This window comes from Lissotriton vulgaris, chromosome 12 (assembly GCF_964263255.1).
Source record: "Lissotriton vulgaris chromosome 12, aLisVul1.2, whole genome shotgun sequence".
Classification (NCBI taxonomy): domain Eukaryota; kingdom Metazoa; phylum Chordata; class Amphibia; order Caudata; family Salamandridae; genus Lissotriton; species Lissotriton vulgaris.
Genome location: NC_141700.1, coordinates 138,881,128 through 138,895,985, shown reverse-complemented (window position 1 = coordinate 138,895,985; position 14,858 = coordinate 138,881,128). Strand labels below are relative to the sequence as shown.

Below are 14,858 nucleotides of genomic sequence, written 5' to 3'. Positions count from 1 at the left end.
ACACATACTACATGGAAGGGGTCCCCTTAGCACTGCACTTCAAATTACGCATCTCAGGGGACTCATTACTGTCTCACCTCACATACTACATGTAACAGGTCTCTTCAGTGCCTTACTACACATACTACCTGGAAGGGCTCTCCCCAGTGCTGCACTACAAATAACTAAGGGTTCTCAATATTTTCTCTCTACACATGCTACATGTAAGGGTCTCCTCAGTGCCCCCTTTAGGGGTCTTGTCAGCATCCATAGCACACATATATGTGATGGGGCTCTGTTCACTGCACTTGTACACATAGCACGTATGATTCACCAAAATGCACACCTATTGTTTCTTGGTAGTTACATGGCCAGATGACATGTGCCACAACTGAAAAATCTAAGTATTTCTTTTTACAGGAATAGTGGTCATGTTTCACCTTATTTTACACACTTTTTTTAAATCATTATGTACAGAATAATATTTGCATCGCATCCATTTCTGCAACCAAAAAGAACATTTCTACCTGTTTGCACAACGCGCATATAAGGAATATAAAAACTATCTATTCCTAGTTGTAAAGGCATGCTAGACAATGACGCGTTTCAATAGTGTCCCTCGGGGAGGGCTTTATTGAGGACTGTGGGCCCTCCTCGTGAGATTAAACTGAAGGTTCAATGCTACCACTGTTTTCTCTCAGGGTTTCATCCTCCGTTTCCTCCTCTCAGCCCTTATCTCTGTTTTCTCTCCTCGGCTCGTTTCCCTCAGTTTCAGACCGCTTTGCTCTTCCGGGGGTTGAGGCTAAACTGTACACTGTAATGCAGTAAATACCTGTTTGTGTTTTGCTCTCGTCCTGAGTCGTTAAAGTCTGTCACCATGCAGTCCATGCGTGTAAGGCCTGGTCCAGAACAGCCGTCGCGCTCCTACCTGGACTGCCTGTCAGGAGCCTGAGCCAGGCCAACCTCCAATCAGCGCACGCCCAGGATTCTTGCGTCATTTGTCCGATTTTCCCCTCATGAGCCCATTTCTGCGCTGCTGTAGGCTACCAGATGACGTCATTTCCGGAAGGCTCTGTGCTCCAGTTCTGGGCCCTGAAACATCCTAACAACCTGTGGAGTTATAGTCCTCGATGAAGTCAGTTGATCGAATCGCACTAACACACCCGAAAAACAAATATTCGAAGGATAAAACTTTCGAAGAATTCGAATTCGAGCCAAAGCCCAGAACTGGGACGCAGCTTCTGCGTTGCTATGGAGTCATCTGACAACTTCTTGCCTCAGTTTTGTAGCTATTAGTGCTACTGCTACAGCTATAGAGCTGTTGTTTTTCAAAATAAAGCTGGGCATCCCTGAGTCAGATAAAGCCATATGGTGACAATACAATTAATAACATTAATTATATTTAATAGCAGAAGATGCCGGTAGATTTGGGAGTTTGCAAGGAAGGCAATGGATTGGTGTTGTGTTCAATAGTCCAACACCTACTCCGCTAGACTTAGGGTCACAGGTGCTGGTGCACCTACACCGCAAGGAATAAACCCCTCACCGCCACGTGAACCATTTCTCCAATCACACAGAGAATGCAAAGAGAACAAATAAGACTCTCTTAAGATGGTCAACTCCCCTTAAATTCTCTTTCTATCCTTCATAAATCGTTTTACCCTTCTATTTATTCACATATTCAACTTTCCACCCCTTCAGATTTCCATCCGTTTATCCATCCATTCGCCCATTCATACATTCATCTTTTCACTCTTTCTTATATAAGGTAAATAACAACATATTTTGTCCCATCCGTACATCAGTATAGCCATCAATCTATCCCTTTTCCCTTCCATCCTTCGACTGTTTCTCATCTGTCCACTCTTCATCCTTCCATCCATTCATCCTTTCACCTATCAATCCATTCAGTCTTCCATCCAGCCTTTCAACATTCCATTCCTTCTTTCACACTTCCTTACACCCTATCTTTCACCTTTCCTTCCTTATTTCCTTTCACATTTCCTTCCTTCATTTCACCCTTTCGTTCTTCCATCTTCCTAGACACCGAAATCTGATCTCTTTCCCTTATTTTTTTCTTTCTTACCTTCTCTCATGTTCACTTTTTCTGTTTCTCTCCCCCTCCCTCTCTCTGTCAGTTTCCGTATTTTCATAATTTATAGTTCTGTTTCCTTTGCTGTGGGTATCAGCCCCCCTTCCCCCCCCACACCTCGGTTATGGTATTCCCTAGCATCATTATTTATTAACACTTCTAATGCAGAGGGGGAGCTGGAGGCCAATAAGCAACTCATTTAGGTTTCAGTGGGACCCAGTCTGCCAACCCATAGGGCCCAGAGGCAGCCCCCACTTAAACTGCTTAAGCGGGGGCTTCACTACCACTGTCCCCTCTGCAGCCACCCCTCTGTGTCTCCGATTGCCACCAAGGGCAATAATTGTGCTTCGTGAAACAGCAGCTGTTTCTCTCACAAATCCTCACTAATGCCCAGAAATTGTATTCCCGGAAGTAAAAACACCCTGATCCTTTTGTAATCCGGGTCAAAATAGGAGAAAACCATCCCATGGCTGGCCATGGACATTGGCTCCCTGCCTTGCAAATGGGATCTTAACTCTTTTGCAATCAGACAAGAGCTTTTGCCGCTGAGGAACACAACCTGCTACCCAACTAGACACATTCGCATTCGATGCCTGTGTTAAGATATTTACATAGACAGCCAGGATATACATGTAAACACCAGGCTGTGGTCCTGGAAATTGACCAGGATTCAAATCCTGTCCCAACCCAGCATCTTACATCTCTGATTGTATTCACTGCTTTCTGACCCCTCCTCTCGTAAAGCCCCAGTTTGATGTTGTGTCTCTCTTCACAGGTACCACGACCAGCAGGATGTCACCAGTAACTTCCTCAGTGCCATGTGGCTCATATCCATCACCTTCCTGTCCATCGGTTATGGCGATATGGTGCCAAATACGTACTGTGGCAAGGGCGTATGCCTCCTCACCGGCATCATGGTAAGAAGGAGCATGAACCAGGAAGAGTGTGTCTGGTCATTGGAAAGGAGCGAGGAGGTGTCCACTTCCTGAGCCGGTGGCATACCACTGCAGCAAGGGCCTGCTCACAAGTCAAGGAAACACGTTTCTTACCCCTAGTGAAGGCGAGGTCTCCTTGCGGGACAGGGCAAGTAGGTATCCGGTCTCACAAGAGTGGGATCATGCCTCGAGGGGGCAGCGCTTGCTCACCAGGGGAACTCTCTGCTTACCAATGGGTGGGGTCTGAGCCCCAGAGAGGAGAAATGATATATCCTCATCATGGAAGCGGTAAGTTGCTCACTACATTGTTTATTGGACACCGGCATGCTCACCTAAGAGTAGGAGCGTGCCTGCTGCTCAGCGATGGAAAATGTGTGAGGTAAAGCAATGGAGGTGGAAGCTGTGCCTACTAAAGAGAGATGGAGGTAGGTGTCCAAACACTGGAAAGGCTGGTGCCTATGGCTTTTCACTAAATGAGAGTGGAATATATTTTCCCCATTGAAGAGCCTAATGTAAATCATCAATCGAAGGTCATAGGACGTAAGTTGACGGCTCACTTCCTAAGAAGAGGCGGAAGGTGCGTCAACTCACAGAAGGCGGGGGGGTGTCTGCTCACCAGTGCCTGATCAATACACAGTGAGTAAAGTTTGTCTGTCTGGGGGAGGAGGGAATGAGTTGGGCATTCTCAAGGCATTTGACACCCTAGACAAGGTATGGCCTTTGCAGAATCCCACACCTCTCTTATGATGTCTACCTTTGCATACACTGCAAGTCTACATGTAAAGGATGCCTGTTGGTGCCCACATCCAAGGGTGCCGCAGGCGACCCATGTATTTATGGAAATAGTCTTCCTCGTTAGAGAGATTGTGATATGTCTGCTCAACAGGATAAAGGTTAAACATGCATGTGGTCACCTTTGACCATGGCCTTGCTCCTACTCACTCATAAATACATGAAAAGGAGCGTGTCAAGCAAGTGTGGTCATAGGCTCTGACTAGGCATAAGCTCATTGCTTCATTATAGGTCCATAGGACATCCATCATCGTCCAAGATCCTTATATAGTCTCTAGAAAAGGGTATGATCAAGAAGGTGAATCATATGTTGAAGGAGACATCCAGTTGGTATGTAATTCAATGGTGAAAATTAAGGAGACTGTCTTTAGAACATTTCTCATTTCACAACATGGGAAACTCTCTGTTTGTTGTTGCTTGGAAAAAGCTCTCACCCAGAAGAGTGCATCCAAAAACCGTGCCAGTTAGAGTGTGCCTGTGTTTGTCTGAAGTTGGCGAAAGATTTGAAGTTGGAGAGGAGTAAAGCAAGGTACGATGAATTGAATAGAGGCAAGACGCAGGATTTTCGAGTTGTGGATGGGATGAAATCTAGAGAACTGCCAGTTGCAGGAAGGGGTCCTCAAAGTTTTATCCATCCATCAGTATTGTGTGGGTTGCTAAGCATGGAGTCTTGGTGGAAAATGGCGAATGGTGGAGCAAGAGGAGAGTTGCAGTGCCGCAAAGAGTTGGTGCAGATGGTAGGCATGGCGGTGGTCTCGCGACCAGCCTTCATGAGAATATAAAAGGAGAACTGTTTTGATTTTGATGAAGGTCCAAGTAAGAGCCAAGAGAGGTGTGGTCTCCAGGCAACTAGTGGAGGTGATGGTGCAGAGGACTCCATGATCTTGACAGGGGAGTTGACCGAATTCAGTGTTAATGTCTGTTCTCAAAATGATGTTGTTTCTGAACTTTCTTTGGTAGAACACAGGTCCAAGGGGGTTTCTCACAAACCCAAGCATCTGCAGGATTTTGTTATGTATTGAGTATTTTTCTCTGTTGTGTTTATTGTAACTATGGAAGTACTGGTTCATTTATTTCTGTGCCTTCAACTACTAGAATGTTTATATTTAACTTGTCATGGCACTCGGTATAGGTCCGAAACGCCAATCAGTTCGCTGACTCGAGTTGGGCTTCAGCTATACCTGAGACATCATGTCCCTTTCTTGTTACTGGATTAAACTGATATATTTTGGCTTATCTGTCACCACCTTTCCTTGATTCATTTGAGGAAACACCGCAGAGTCATTTACATGTTGACAGAGGCCCTTGCCTCGCCCCATTACAGGACCACCTGCCATATCTTCAGGTCCCTTGCTACCAGTGTGGTGGATGCACTTTCATCATTAAATCCTGAACAGGCTCCTCTGGACAATCTCTTTTGCTTTTAAGCAATGAATGCCAAATCAAGGTCCTTTCCTGAAAAGCAAAAAAAAAAAGTCCACCAGATGAAGGTAGTTTTCACCCTGCACATCAGGGGTAGTGTTACATTTGTCTAAGTTTCGCTACACATAGCATCAGCTGTTCGTCTGTGTCGGGTAACAGTGCTTAATTTGAGCCAGTAGTTTCCGGTGCTCAGCACCGGCACTTAATTGTCAACACTGGCCCTTGTGACAGTCTGCCACAAGGTGGCACTGCCTGGCTAATTTAGAGATGTGCACAACAGCATTTAGTTATTAATTCAATATGCATTAAAAATCACTATCACCTGCCAACCAAGCCATTCTTATAGCTTTTGGGGCCTGAAATGGTCCGAATTGTCACACTTGTAGGAGTGTGATGATTAGTAATTGTGTTGTTATTATCATTGGCAGCATTGCAGGGTCAATATGTGATGCAAGCTGCAGAGGCCTCCTGACAAAAGTCCTGGCACTCATTTTTTGCAAACTAAGCACTGGTATACAATACTCCACAGAGCCAGTCTTTGCTCAAGATTTGATATCTTTTGTGTCAGTCTCAGTTGCTCCATGCATTCCTCCCTTTGTGTGTTTGACTTCTCACAGGAGCTTTTTGGTTTCACCATTGATAGAGCTGTCATCTGCCTGACTAAGAACACCACGTTTAAACAATACCAGTTTGCTGCATTTCACTGCCACCTAGTGGTCACTAGAAAAACTGGAGCAGAAATGTGGAAGATACAGTATTGATTTTGCCAGATTGAAGAGAATTATGAACAAGCACTGGCAATGCCAATTGGTCTAATTTGCATTTAAAGATGAGACAGATTGGCATTGTCACTGCTTGGTCCTCCTGTGACCCTTGCAATCTTAAGAAGAAAAAAATCAGTGGCAACCACCTGGGATAGGGCTACCACCTGTGACCTGGATATCCTGGCAAGGATTTCAAGCATTTCCATCTGCAGAGCCTGCTGAATCTCCACCGTCAGAAACACAGCTTTCCCCATCTCTTCATGGGCCAGGAGACCTGAAGCACAGCGGAGGAGGAGCCCTTTGGCTCCGCCCATCTCTGTATGACTCCTTGGTCTTTTGCTGTGCCGTTCACCGCCTGCTCTGGGACCTAAGTGGTGGTATTTATTTTACATTCATTGTACTAAACATACTTTATAATAAGGTCAGGTAGAATATGCTGTACTGACTAATAGCAAACATTAAAAAAACCCTCCCTTACTTTGATAGAATAAAGGGGAATTTTTTTAGGTATAAAATGTTATGTCTATTGCAAAATCTTGTTAATGATGTTCGGAAGCCGCGAACGCATGAGTGGCAGCTCCTGGTTGCTTTGCCTGTACCGAAGGAGAGGGAAGGCATTGATTTTAATTTGCTTTCTTCAACTACCTTGAATAAAAAACAACGAATGACTGCTGCAGACATCTTGAGAATGTCCATGTGCATTCAATCCACCCTACCTTGCCCGAGATCTTTATTTTTTTCTCGGATATATACCTGCCTCCCCATCAGGCTGGGATTTGTTTGAATTCCAAAGGAGAGCAGAGTTGTCCCAAAACTGGTCATTTGCACTCAAGGAAAGTTAGTGCCCCACCATTTATAGATGTGGCTTGACAGAACAGCTGCATGCAAGACATATTGTTACCAATTCAGTAGGCTTTGGCTTTGCCTTGGGGAGTACATTTCTTTAACACCTCATGCTATTGGCTGTTTGATGTCTCATTCCGCCTCCTTTGGAGTGCTTGCTTTACAATGCATTGTGTACTATTTTACAGCTTAAAAGTATACTGGATCATCACCTCGTGAATTCTTCATCTCATAGATCCATTGTACGCAGAAAGCAGCCATTTTGTTTTGTTTCTGTATTGCGGCAGGTTTTTTAGTAATGCTTTACTCGGGTCTCAAAACAGAAACCAGGCGAATTAGCTTTACTAATGCTTTTATTTTGAGCTTAGATGGGGTAAGGGTGGACTATGGCATTGGTATTACAAGAGAGGAGCTACAGGCAAGAAGTTTTACCTTTGCTGCTCTCTCATAGGGTTATTCCATTGCTGTGCATAATGCTGTGGTGTGCATTGATGTAAGTATAGCACACTGATCAGGTTTTATGCAAATAAACAGTTAACAAGCCATGATATGCTGTGCTCTGGTACTCTGAGCACAAACTGTACAAGTAATGTGTCGGACATTTGTGTAGCGCTGTATTGCCATTTGTATGGCCTTGAAGCGCTTCAAATGTGAGAGCCTTCAACCTCGAACTGAAGAATGCTCAAAGAAACTGGATATAATTTGTGGTTGTTTGAGTAGGGTCATGAGTAATCGGAGTGATTATTATGCTGTTTTTGCGGATGCATGTGTAAGTTTCAATAAACTTTCTCCTGACCCAAAGGGAGCAGGAAAACTGCCATAGTGAACGTAAAACGTAACCAGGGCCGGACTGGCCGTTGCAGGCACCGGGCAATCCCCCGGTGGGCCGCAAGGGTGGGGTCCGGTTTTGGGCCCCTGGGGGCCGTTTTTGTTACAGGACCGTTTTTGCAGCATAGCTGAAAAATCTGCCCTGTAACAAAATCGGCCATAAACCGGCCCCGGCAAAGAGCTCGGTTACACCCCCAAGGGGCGGCCGATCACTTTGCCAGGGCGGGTTTTCGTTCCCAGTCTGGCCCTGAACGTAACAGCCATTAGCCAAACTAATCGGTTTGCCTGGCTGCCTTTTGGCTTTGCTAGTACTTGGTCTTTTTTATCATTGTTTTTTTATAAAACATTGTGGTAGCTGGAGGGGCCCTTGAGAATATAAAAAAAAATTTCAGTTAAAATATTTTATTGGCCTCAAAATTAACAGATTCCCATAATAGTTTATGGCACAAAAGGCTGAAAGGTCAGATAGCTGTCGCTCACAATGACGCTAGCTAATGACTGACGTGGGCTCTCCCACGGCCCCATGATGTATTGTATTGTATTATATTAAAATTGCATTTATATAGCGCCTACTACTCCTGAAGAGGCGTCTAAGTGTTTTTTCGGTGAGTCGCACGCTACTCCAGAACCGATAAAGGATTATGATGGAATTAGTATAGTGAAATATGAAAGTAATTTGAGTGGTGGATATGTTAATCTGTTATTTGGATTGAGAAGGATGGTGGAGGGATAGAAGAGGCAAAAGGTTTGCATTTATATAGCGCTTGCCACCCTGATGAGGCGTTGAATTGCTTCTAGGCAAGCAGCATGCTACTCCGGAACCAAAAAAGCATTAGTGGTGAAATAGCCTGGGAGAATATGAAAATAATTTGAGTGGTGGACATATTAGTCTGTTATTTGGATTGAAAAGAATAGTCGAGGGCTGGAAGAGGGAAGGGTTTTCATTTGTATAGCGCTTGATACCCCTGATGGGGTGTTGAAGCACTTTTTGGTGGGTAGTACACTAACTTCGGAACCCACAACAGGATTAGTGGGAAAGTATTATAGGGAAATATGAAAAATATTTGAGAGGTGGACATGTTGGTCTGTTATTTGGTTTGAAAAGGATAGTAGAGGGATGGAAGAATGAAGTGTTTACATTTATATAGTGCATGCTACTCCTGATGAGGTGTTGTAGCACTCTTTTTGGGCAGGTAGCATGATCCTACAGAACCCGGCTGAAGTAAACTGTGAATGATGCAACAACATAACAATTGTTTAAAGGGGCTGCCTGAAAATCCCTATATATATATATATATAGTGGTCAGTGGTCCGTCTCCTACCTTGCTTCGCCGGTCCTGGGTGGATTTGGAAGTGGCGTTTGTTTGGAGTACAAAAGCATATATATATATATATATATATATATATATATATATATATATATATATATATATATATATATATATATATATATATATATATATATATATATATATATATATATATATATATATATATATATATATATATATATATATATAAGCCTTTGGTAACACCAAACCTAAAGCAAGCATTGGCAATGCCAATAGGTTTAGCTTTAAAGGAATGGTGTATGGTAATGTGAAGCATTGCAAGTAAATAGCATTGCACTGAATATGTATTTGTGTGGAAGCAAGGAACTATGTAAAAAAGGGTTGTCTATGTTAAAAGGTCAAGTGACAGTGGCACTGTGAAGCTGACCTAAAATCCATGTAGCTAATGATTGCCCTTCTCCCATGTGTGCTGCAGCCAGAGAAACACAAACACCATAAATTATCTAGTTATCAAAGACACTTTCTACAGCTTTACAATGTCATGTGTGTGTCCCTGAAAGTTTTATCATTGCTCTGTGGAGGGCGAGCACTTTTTTGTGTGGAATCACGCACCTTCTGCCCAATCAAAACGTGTACTACTGCCCCCTCTCTTGTGATGCCCACATAATTGTCTGGTGACAGCCGCGCTGTCAAGCCAGACCATAAAAAGCACACAATGCGAGACGAGCGGAGCTGGGCGCTTTTTATCAGCTGGCCACTGAAGTGAAATAATGGACTGAGGGCTGGAGGGGAAAGGAATCATCACTGCCAGTGTCAGGCGATAAAAGGCTATAAATCCCAGATAGGGGAGGAAGTGGCTGTCCTCTCAACATCTTCAAACAATAACAGGCTATCAAAATGCTATAACTGTGGCACCCTGCACTTACGTATTTCATTATAGGTCAACCCTGTGTGCTTGGAAAATCAAGATGCATTTTTAGCGACAAGGTGAAAATGTACAGTGCAGAGGTTTTGAGATCAAGTGACATCATCATGGCATGGGCGCCGCTCCATCTCAGGGGGCGGATTATACATTGTGGTAGAAATGCTAGTGATCCACCCCTACACACATATGCTGCTTTTTTTTTTTGTGTGTTACTTGGATTTCACTTCTTGTCAACAGCTGGTGCCGTGCTGTTGAATCTGAATGCACCTATTAAAAGATGGGCTGCTGCAGGAACTGTGCCGTGCGGCTCAGCGAGCTGAAATCCTCCGTTGACAAAAATGCAGTGATCTGAAGATCACAGGTTCGAATGTAGGCAAGGCAGGCTCAGCATTTCATCCTTCTGAGCGCATTTTTGAGTACCATAAATTGGCTAATAGTAACACCTGTCATGTCCAGATCGGATGTATGACGTTACAACGCATGCTTTTACCACGCATGCCTTTACAACGCGGTTTTAACATCGCAAACCTTTACAACACATAGCGCTTAGAGGTGCTGGATAGTGAAAAGTTTAATTTACTATTCCAACACCAGTCCCCGTGGACACTAGGGAAGGTGTTGGATAGTAAATTAAACCTATTCCCTATCCTAGAGCGCCCCCCAGCGCAATGTGTTGTAATGGTTTGCGTTGTAAATACTGCGTTGTAAAGGCATTGCGTGGTAAAAGTTTTGTTGTAAAGGTTGTTCACCGTCTAGATCGCATAGGATGCAGCCCCGGTTCTACCATTTGAATTTGCTTGCATATGTATTATTCTTGAGCACTTGCTGTAGCACATTTCTAATTGCTAGACGTTTGGGCAGGTAATGAATCTGGGGCCATATGTATCAAAGGGTTGCATCACTTTTGCACCGCGTGACAGGGTTCAAGCAAGATTCAATACTAAACTGCAAGTTATCAAGTCACACGAGGCCACCGTGTGTGGCCCTGAGAGGCTTGATAAATCCGGAGTGACGCAACGCAGCACAAATCGCTGCGTTGCATTACTCTGCCCCAGGGAGGCGTTGGATGGTTGTTGCGTGGGTGTTCCTACGTAACGCCCATGGATTTTGACACATATCCAGATTTGCCAATACTGGTAGACCTGGGAATGCATCGAAACGTGTACGCCTCCCGAGGAGAGACGTAACGAGACGAAATATGTTTATTTCCCCATGTTTTTTCTCTGCTTTCTATGCGCGCTGCAATCTGTGGTGCACACAGTAAGAGGAAAATGCCTCCGGGGATGGTTTTTGTGCAAGAAGATGCCCCTTCCTGCTCAACAACGATCCTGCTTACAACGCAGGCACCCCTGCACCATGGTGCAAGAGCCGACGTTGGCGCACGGCAGTGCTAGGAAAAGGCAAGTATGCAACATATTATGTTAAATCCGTTGCATTCCTGGCCCTTCCCTGTCACGCAGCGCCGCACGATGGCTTGCTGTGCGGCGCTGCGTCACAGAATGATAAACATGCCCCCTGAGTTGCAGGAAGTTAGACCGTCCACACCATGGTTGCACAATCTGGTAAAGTGTGAGAGACAGGATTTATAACTCTCATAACATGAGGCAGAGCTCAGCATGTTTCTTCTCACCAGTCGGTTGATGATATATTTCTGAGCATAGAAGTGCTGGGGCAGAGACAGACACACAAGCTCTCCTAACATAAGCACCTTCATAGGCTCCTTCCAACTGCATAAGCGTGTTATACCCAAACAATGAATGTTTAACCTTATCCATGCTCATGACGAGCTGAGCTCGTCATGAGCCACGGCGCTCCGGTGCTCATGACGTGCTCAGCTCGTCATGAGCCGTGGAACGCTCACACGCGGGGATAATTCCCCTGCTCTGCTGAGCGTTCCACGGGAACGTGTGTGGTCATGACGAGCTCAGCTCGTCATGACCACACGAGCGCGGTGCCTCATGATGAGCTGAGCTCGTCATGAGCATGGGGGCGCTGCGCGCACCCCCCTCACCCCCCAGCACAGCGGGGGAATTACCCCTGCACGGAAGGGGTTAAGCAGTGAGCATGCCCAGATGCACTCAAGCCCAAGCGGTAAACGTTGTTTACAACACAGTGTTCACACCGCACGACCTTTACAACGCTGCCATTACAACGCAAGTCGTTACTATGACTTGCGCTGGATGGCGCTGTTGGTTAAGGAATATTGTAATGTTATATTACAACACCTTCCCTACTGTTACGTGGACTGGTGTTGGAATATAAAATTGTAATATTCCTCAATCCTCGCCCTCCAACGCAAGTCGTTGTAACGACTTGCGTTGTAATAACTGCGTTGTAAAGTACCGCGATCTAAAAGATCGCATTGTACTGACATACATCCAGCCCAAGCAGCCTATTCATATAGTCCAGCCATCCTCTTCCATCAAGAGTGAGAATGAGTGCAGCACTTTTGGCTCATTCATTACTTGTGTTTTGAATAAAGTATGCAGCTTCATTTAGGTCTTGCATGTAGCACACTGAGTTTAGCATTTGCACTGATCTGTGTGTGGTCTGGTGGCCTGGTGAACTGCACCATTCACAGCAGAGCCAAATCATGTAGTGACAGGTTTCAGCCCCAGGAGGTTTCCTCGTTGGGTCATTCTTCAGGGTAAATACAAGGAGAACAATTGGGTTACAACTAAATACTATGTTTGGTTGTTATGAGTGTTTTACAGCAGGTTATGTGGTAGCTTGAATGTAACAGGTTTATATATCCGCAGAGCCAACTCAGCTTTTCATCCTTCCGAGTCTGAAATAATGAATGGAATGCACTTCTTTAATTGTAAACTCATTATTTGCAGAACTAAGAAATTGCAAACCTACTATATCTACAGCTTGATTTAAATGCCTTTTTAATATAAATATTCTAGCACCGAATCTCCACCTGTTTGGAGTACATTAAGACAGCAGTATTTATCACATAACCAGGTGTAGTTATTTTAGATGCCTGCTTTTTCCTACATTAGTATACATTTATAATGACTTTGCACAAATAGATTATGGTTTGCTTTGTTTACAGATGGCTGGCGCCACTGCACGTCACTGCATTTAGCCAAAACGACATTTTTTTTGTTGCAGTTTTATAGAGCACGAACTCGACCCAAAGGTATTGTAGCACTTTACATCAGCACGAGGTCCCTCACCAAAGGACAATCGTTTTTTGTAGGCACAGGGAGATCAAGTGATTTGCCCAGAACCACATGATTCTGAGTTGACACGGAGACACGAACCCGGTTCCCCTGTTCTAAAGTCGGCAGCTCTATCTGTTACGCCCCATCCCCTCCCCTAATAGGAACCTAAGGGGAAACCACAGGCTGCCCTTCACCCTCCTAATCATCCATGTTGTAAATAGAAAAACATGTGGCTAGCAGAGATCATATTTGAGGCTTCTTAAGACTACCAAGGACACAGAGCTCCAGTCCTGAGCCTTTTTAATAACGTAATGCATTCTGGGAGTTGTGGTCCTAGTTCACATCAGTTGATCTAGTTCAGCTAAAGCAACTAGCACGCTCCTCGCTATGTTGTGGGCTGGGCTCTGTCCCCGCCCAGCTGGTAGAGCATTGTATAAACATGGATGGGCAGCCTGGTCCTGTACCGTGTGCCAGTGGGTGAGGGAAGCTTGAGCTGCTGCTGCTGTCCTGAGCTGTACATGTGAAGGAAGCCTGCGCTGCTACTGCCTGTGTTGCACAAGTGTGTTTATGTGCACTGCTGCTACCATCACTTTTGGTGCACATATGTGTGTGTGTGTGGATATCTGAGGACATCTGCCTGATGCTGCATTGTTGAATATATAACGTGTATAGAGGAAGGCCGAACTGTTGCTCTCCATATAGTTGTTGTTCAGTGTCATTGAAGGTCTGTGTACCTGCTCTGTGAGCTTGCACTTATACTATATTCCCATTTTCTGTGCACAGTAGCTCATGCTGCTGCTGCTGGCCGGACTATACCTGTTCTTTGTGAGAGAAGCTTGCAGCGCAGTAGCACATGCTGTGTATGTTGTGTTTGTGAAAGGAAGGTGCTGCTTCTCAGGGTGTACCTCTGCTATGTGTGAGAGAAGCTTGCAGACCAGAAGCACATGCTGTGTGTGTGATGCTTGTGTAAGGAAAATGCTGCTTCTCAGGGGGTACCTCTGCTATGTGTGAGAGAAGCTTGCAGACCAGAAGCACATGCTGTATCTCTTGTGTTTGTGTAAGGAAGCATGCTGCTTGTCAGTGTGTTCCTCTGCCGTGCAAGAGAGAAGCTGGCACACAAACAGCACATGCTGTGTATGTTGTGTTTGTGTAAGGAAGGTGCTGCTTCTCATGGTGTACCTCTGTCGAGTGTGAGGGAAGCTTGCAGACCAGCAGCACAAGCTGTATGTGCTGTCTTTGTGAAAGGAAGATGCTACTTCTCAGGGTGTACCTCTGCTGTGTGTGAGGGAAGCTTGCGGACCAGCAGCACAAGCTGTATGTGCTGTCTTTGTGAAAGGAAGATGCTACTTCTCAGGGTGTACCTCTGCTGTGTGTGAGGGAAGCTTGCAGACCAGCAGCACAAGCTGTATGTGCTGTCTTTGTGAAAGGAAGATGCTACTTCTCAGGGTGTACCTCTGCTGTGTGTGAGGGAAGCTTGCGGACCAGCAGCACATGCTGTATTTCTTGTGTTTGGGTAAGGAAGCATGCTGCTTCTCAGTGTGTACCTCTGCTGTGTGTGAGAGAAGCTTGCAGACCAGCAGCACAAGCTGTATGTGCTGTCTTTGTGAAAGGAAGATGCTACTTCTCAGGGTGTACCTCTGTTGTGCGAGAGGGAAGCTTGCAGACCAGCAACACATGCTGTATGTGCTGTGTTTGTGTAAGGAAGGTGCTGCTTCTCAGGGTGTACCTCTGTTGCGTGAGAGCGAAGCTTGCAGTCCAGCAGCACATGCTGTGTCTCTTGTGTTTGTGTAAGGAAGCATGCTGCTTCTCAGGGTGT

At 45.1% G+C, this 14,858-nt stretch overlaps 1 protein-coding gene across 1 annotated transcript in view; it reads left to right on the top strand.

Moving 5' to 3' along the window:
- KCNN3 (potassium calcium-activated channel subfamily N member 3) overlaps positions 1-14,858 on the top strand; it is a 515,690-nt gene that overhangs the window by 346,596 nt on the left and 154,236 nt on the right. The window contains exon 4 of the mRNA XM_086947603.1: positions 2,847-2,988. Within this exon, the coding sequence (XP_086803729.1) occupies positions 2,847-2,988 (142 nt within the window). The remainder of the gene's footprint in view (positions 1-2,846; positions 2,989-14,858) is intronic.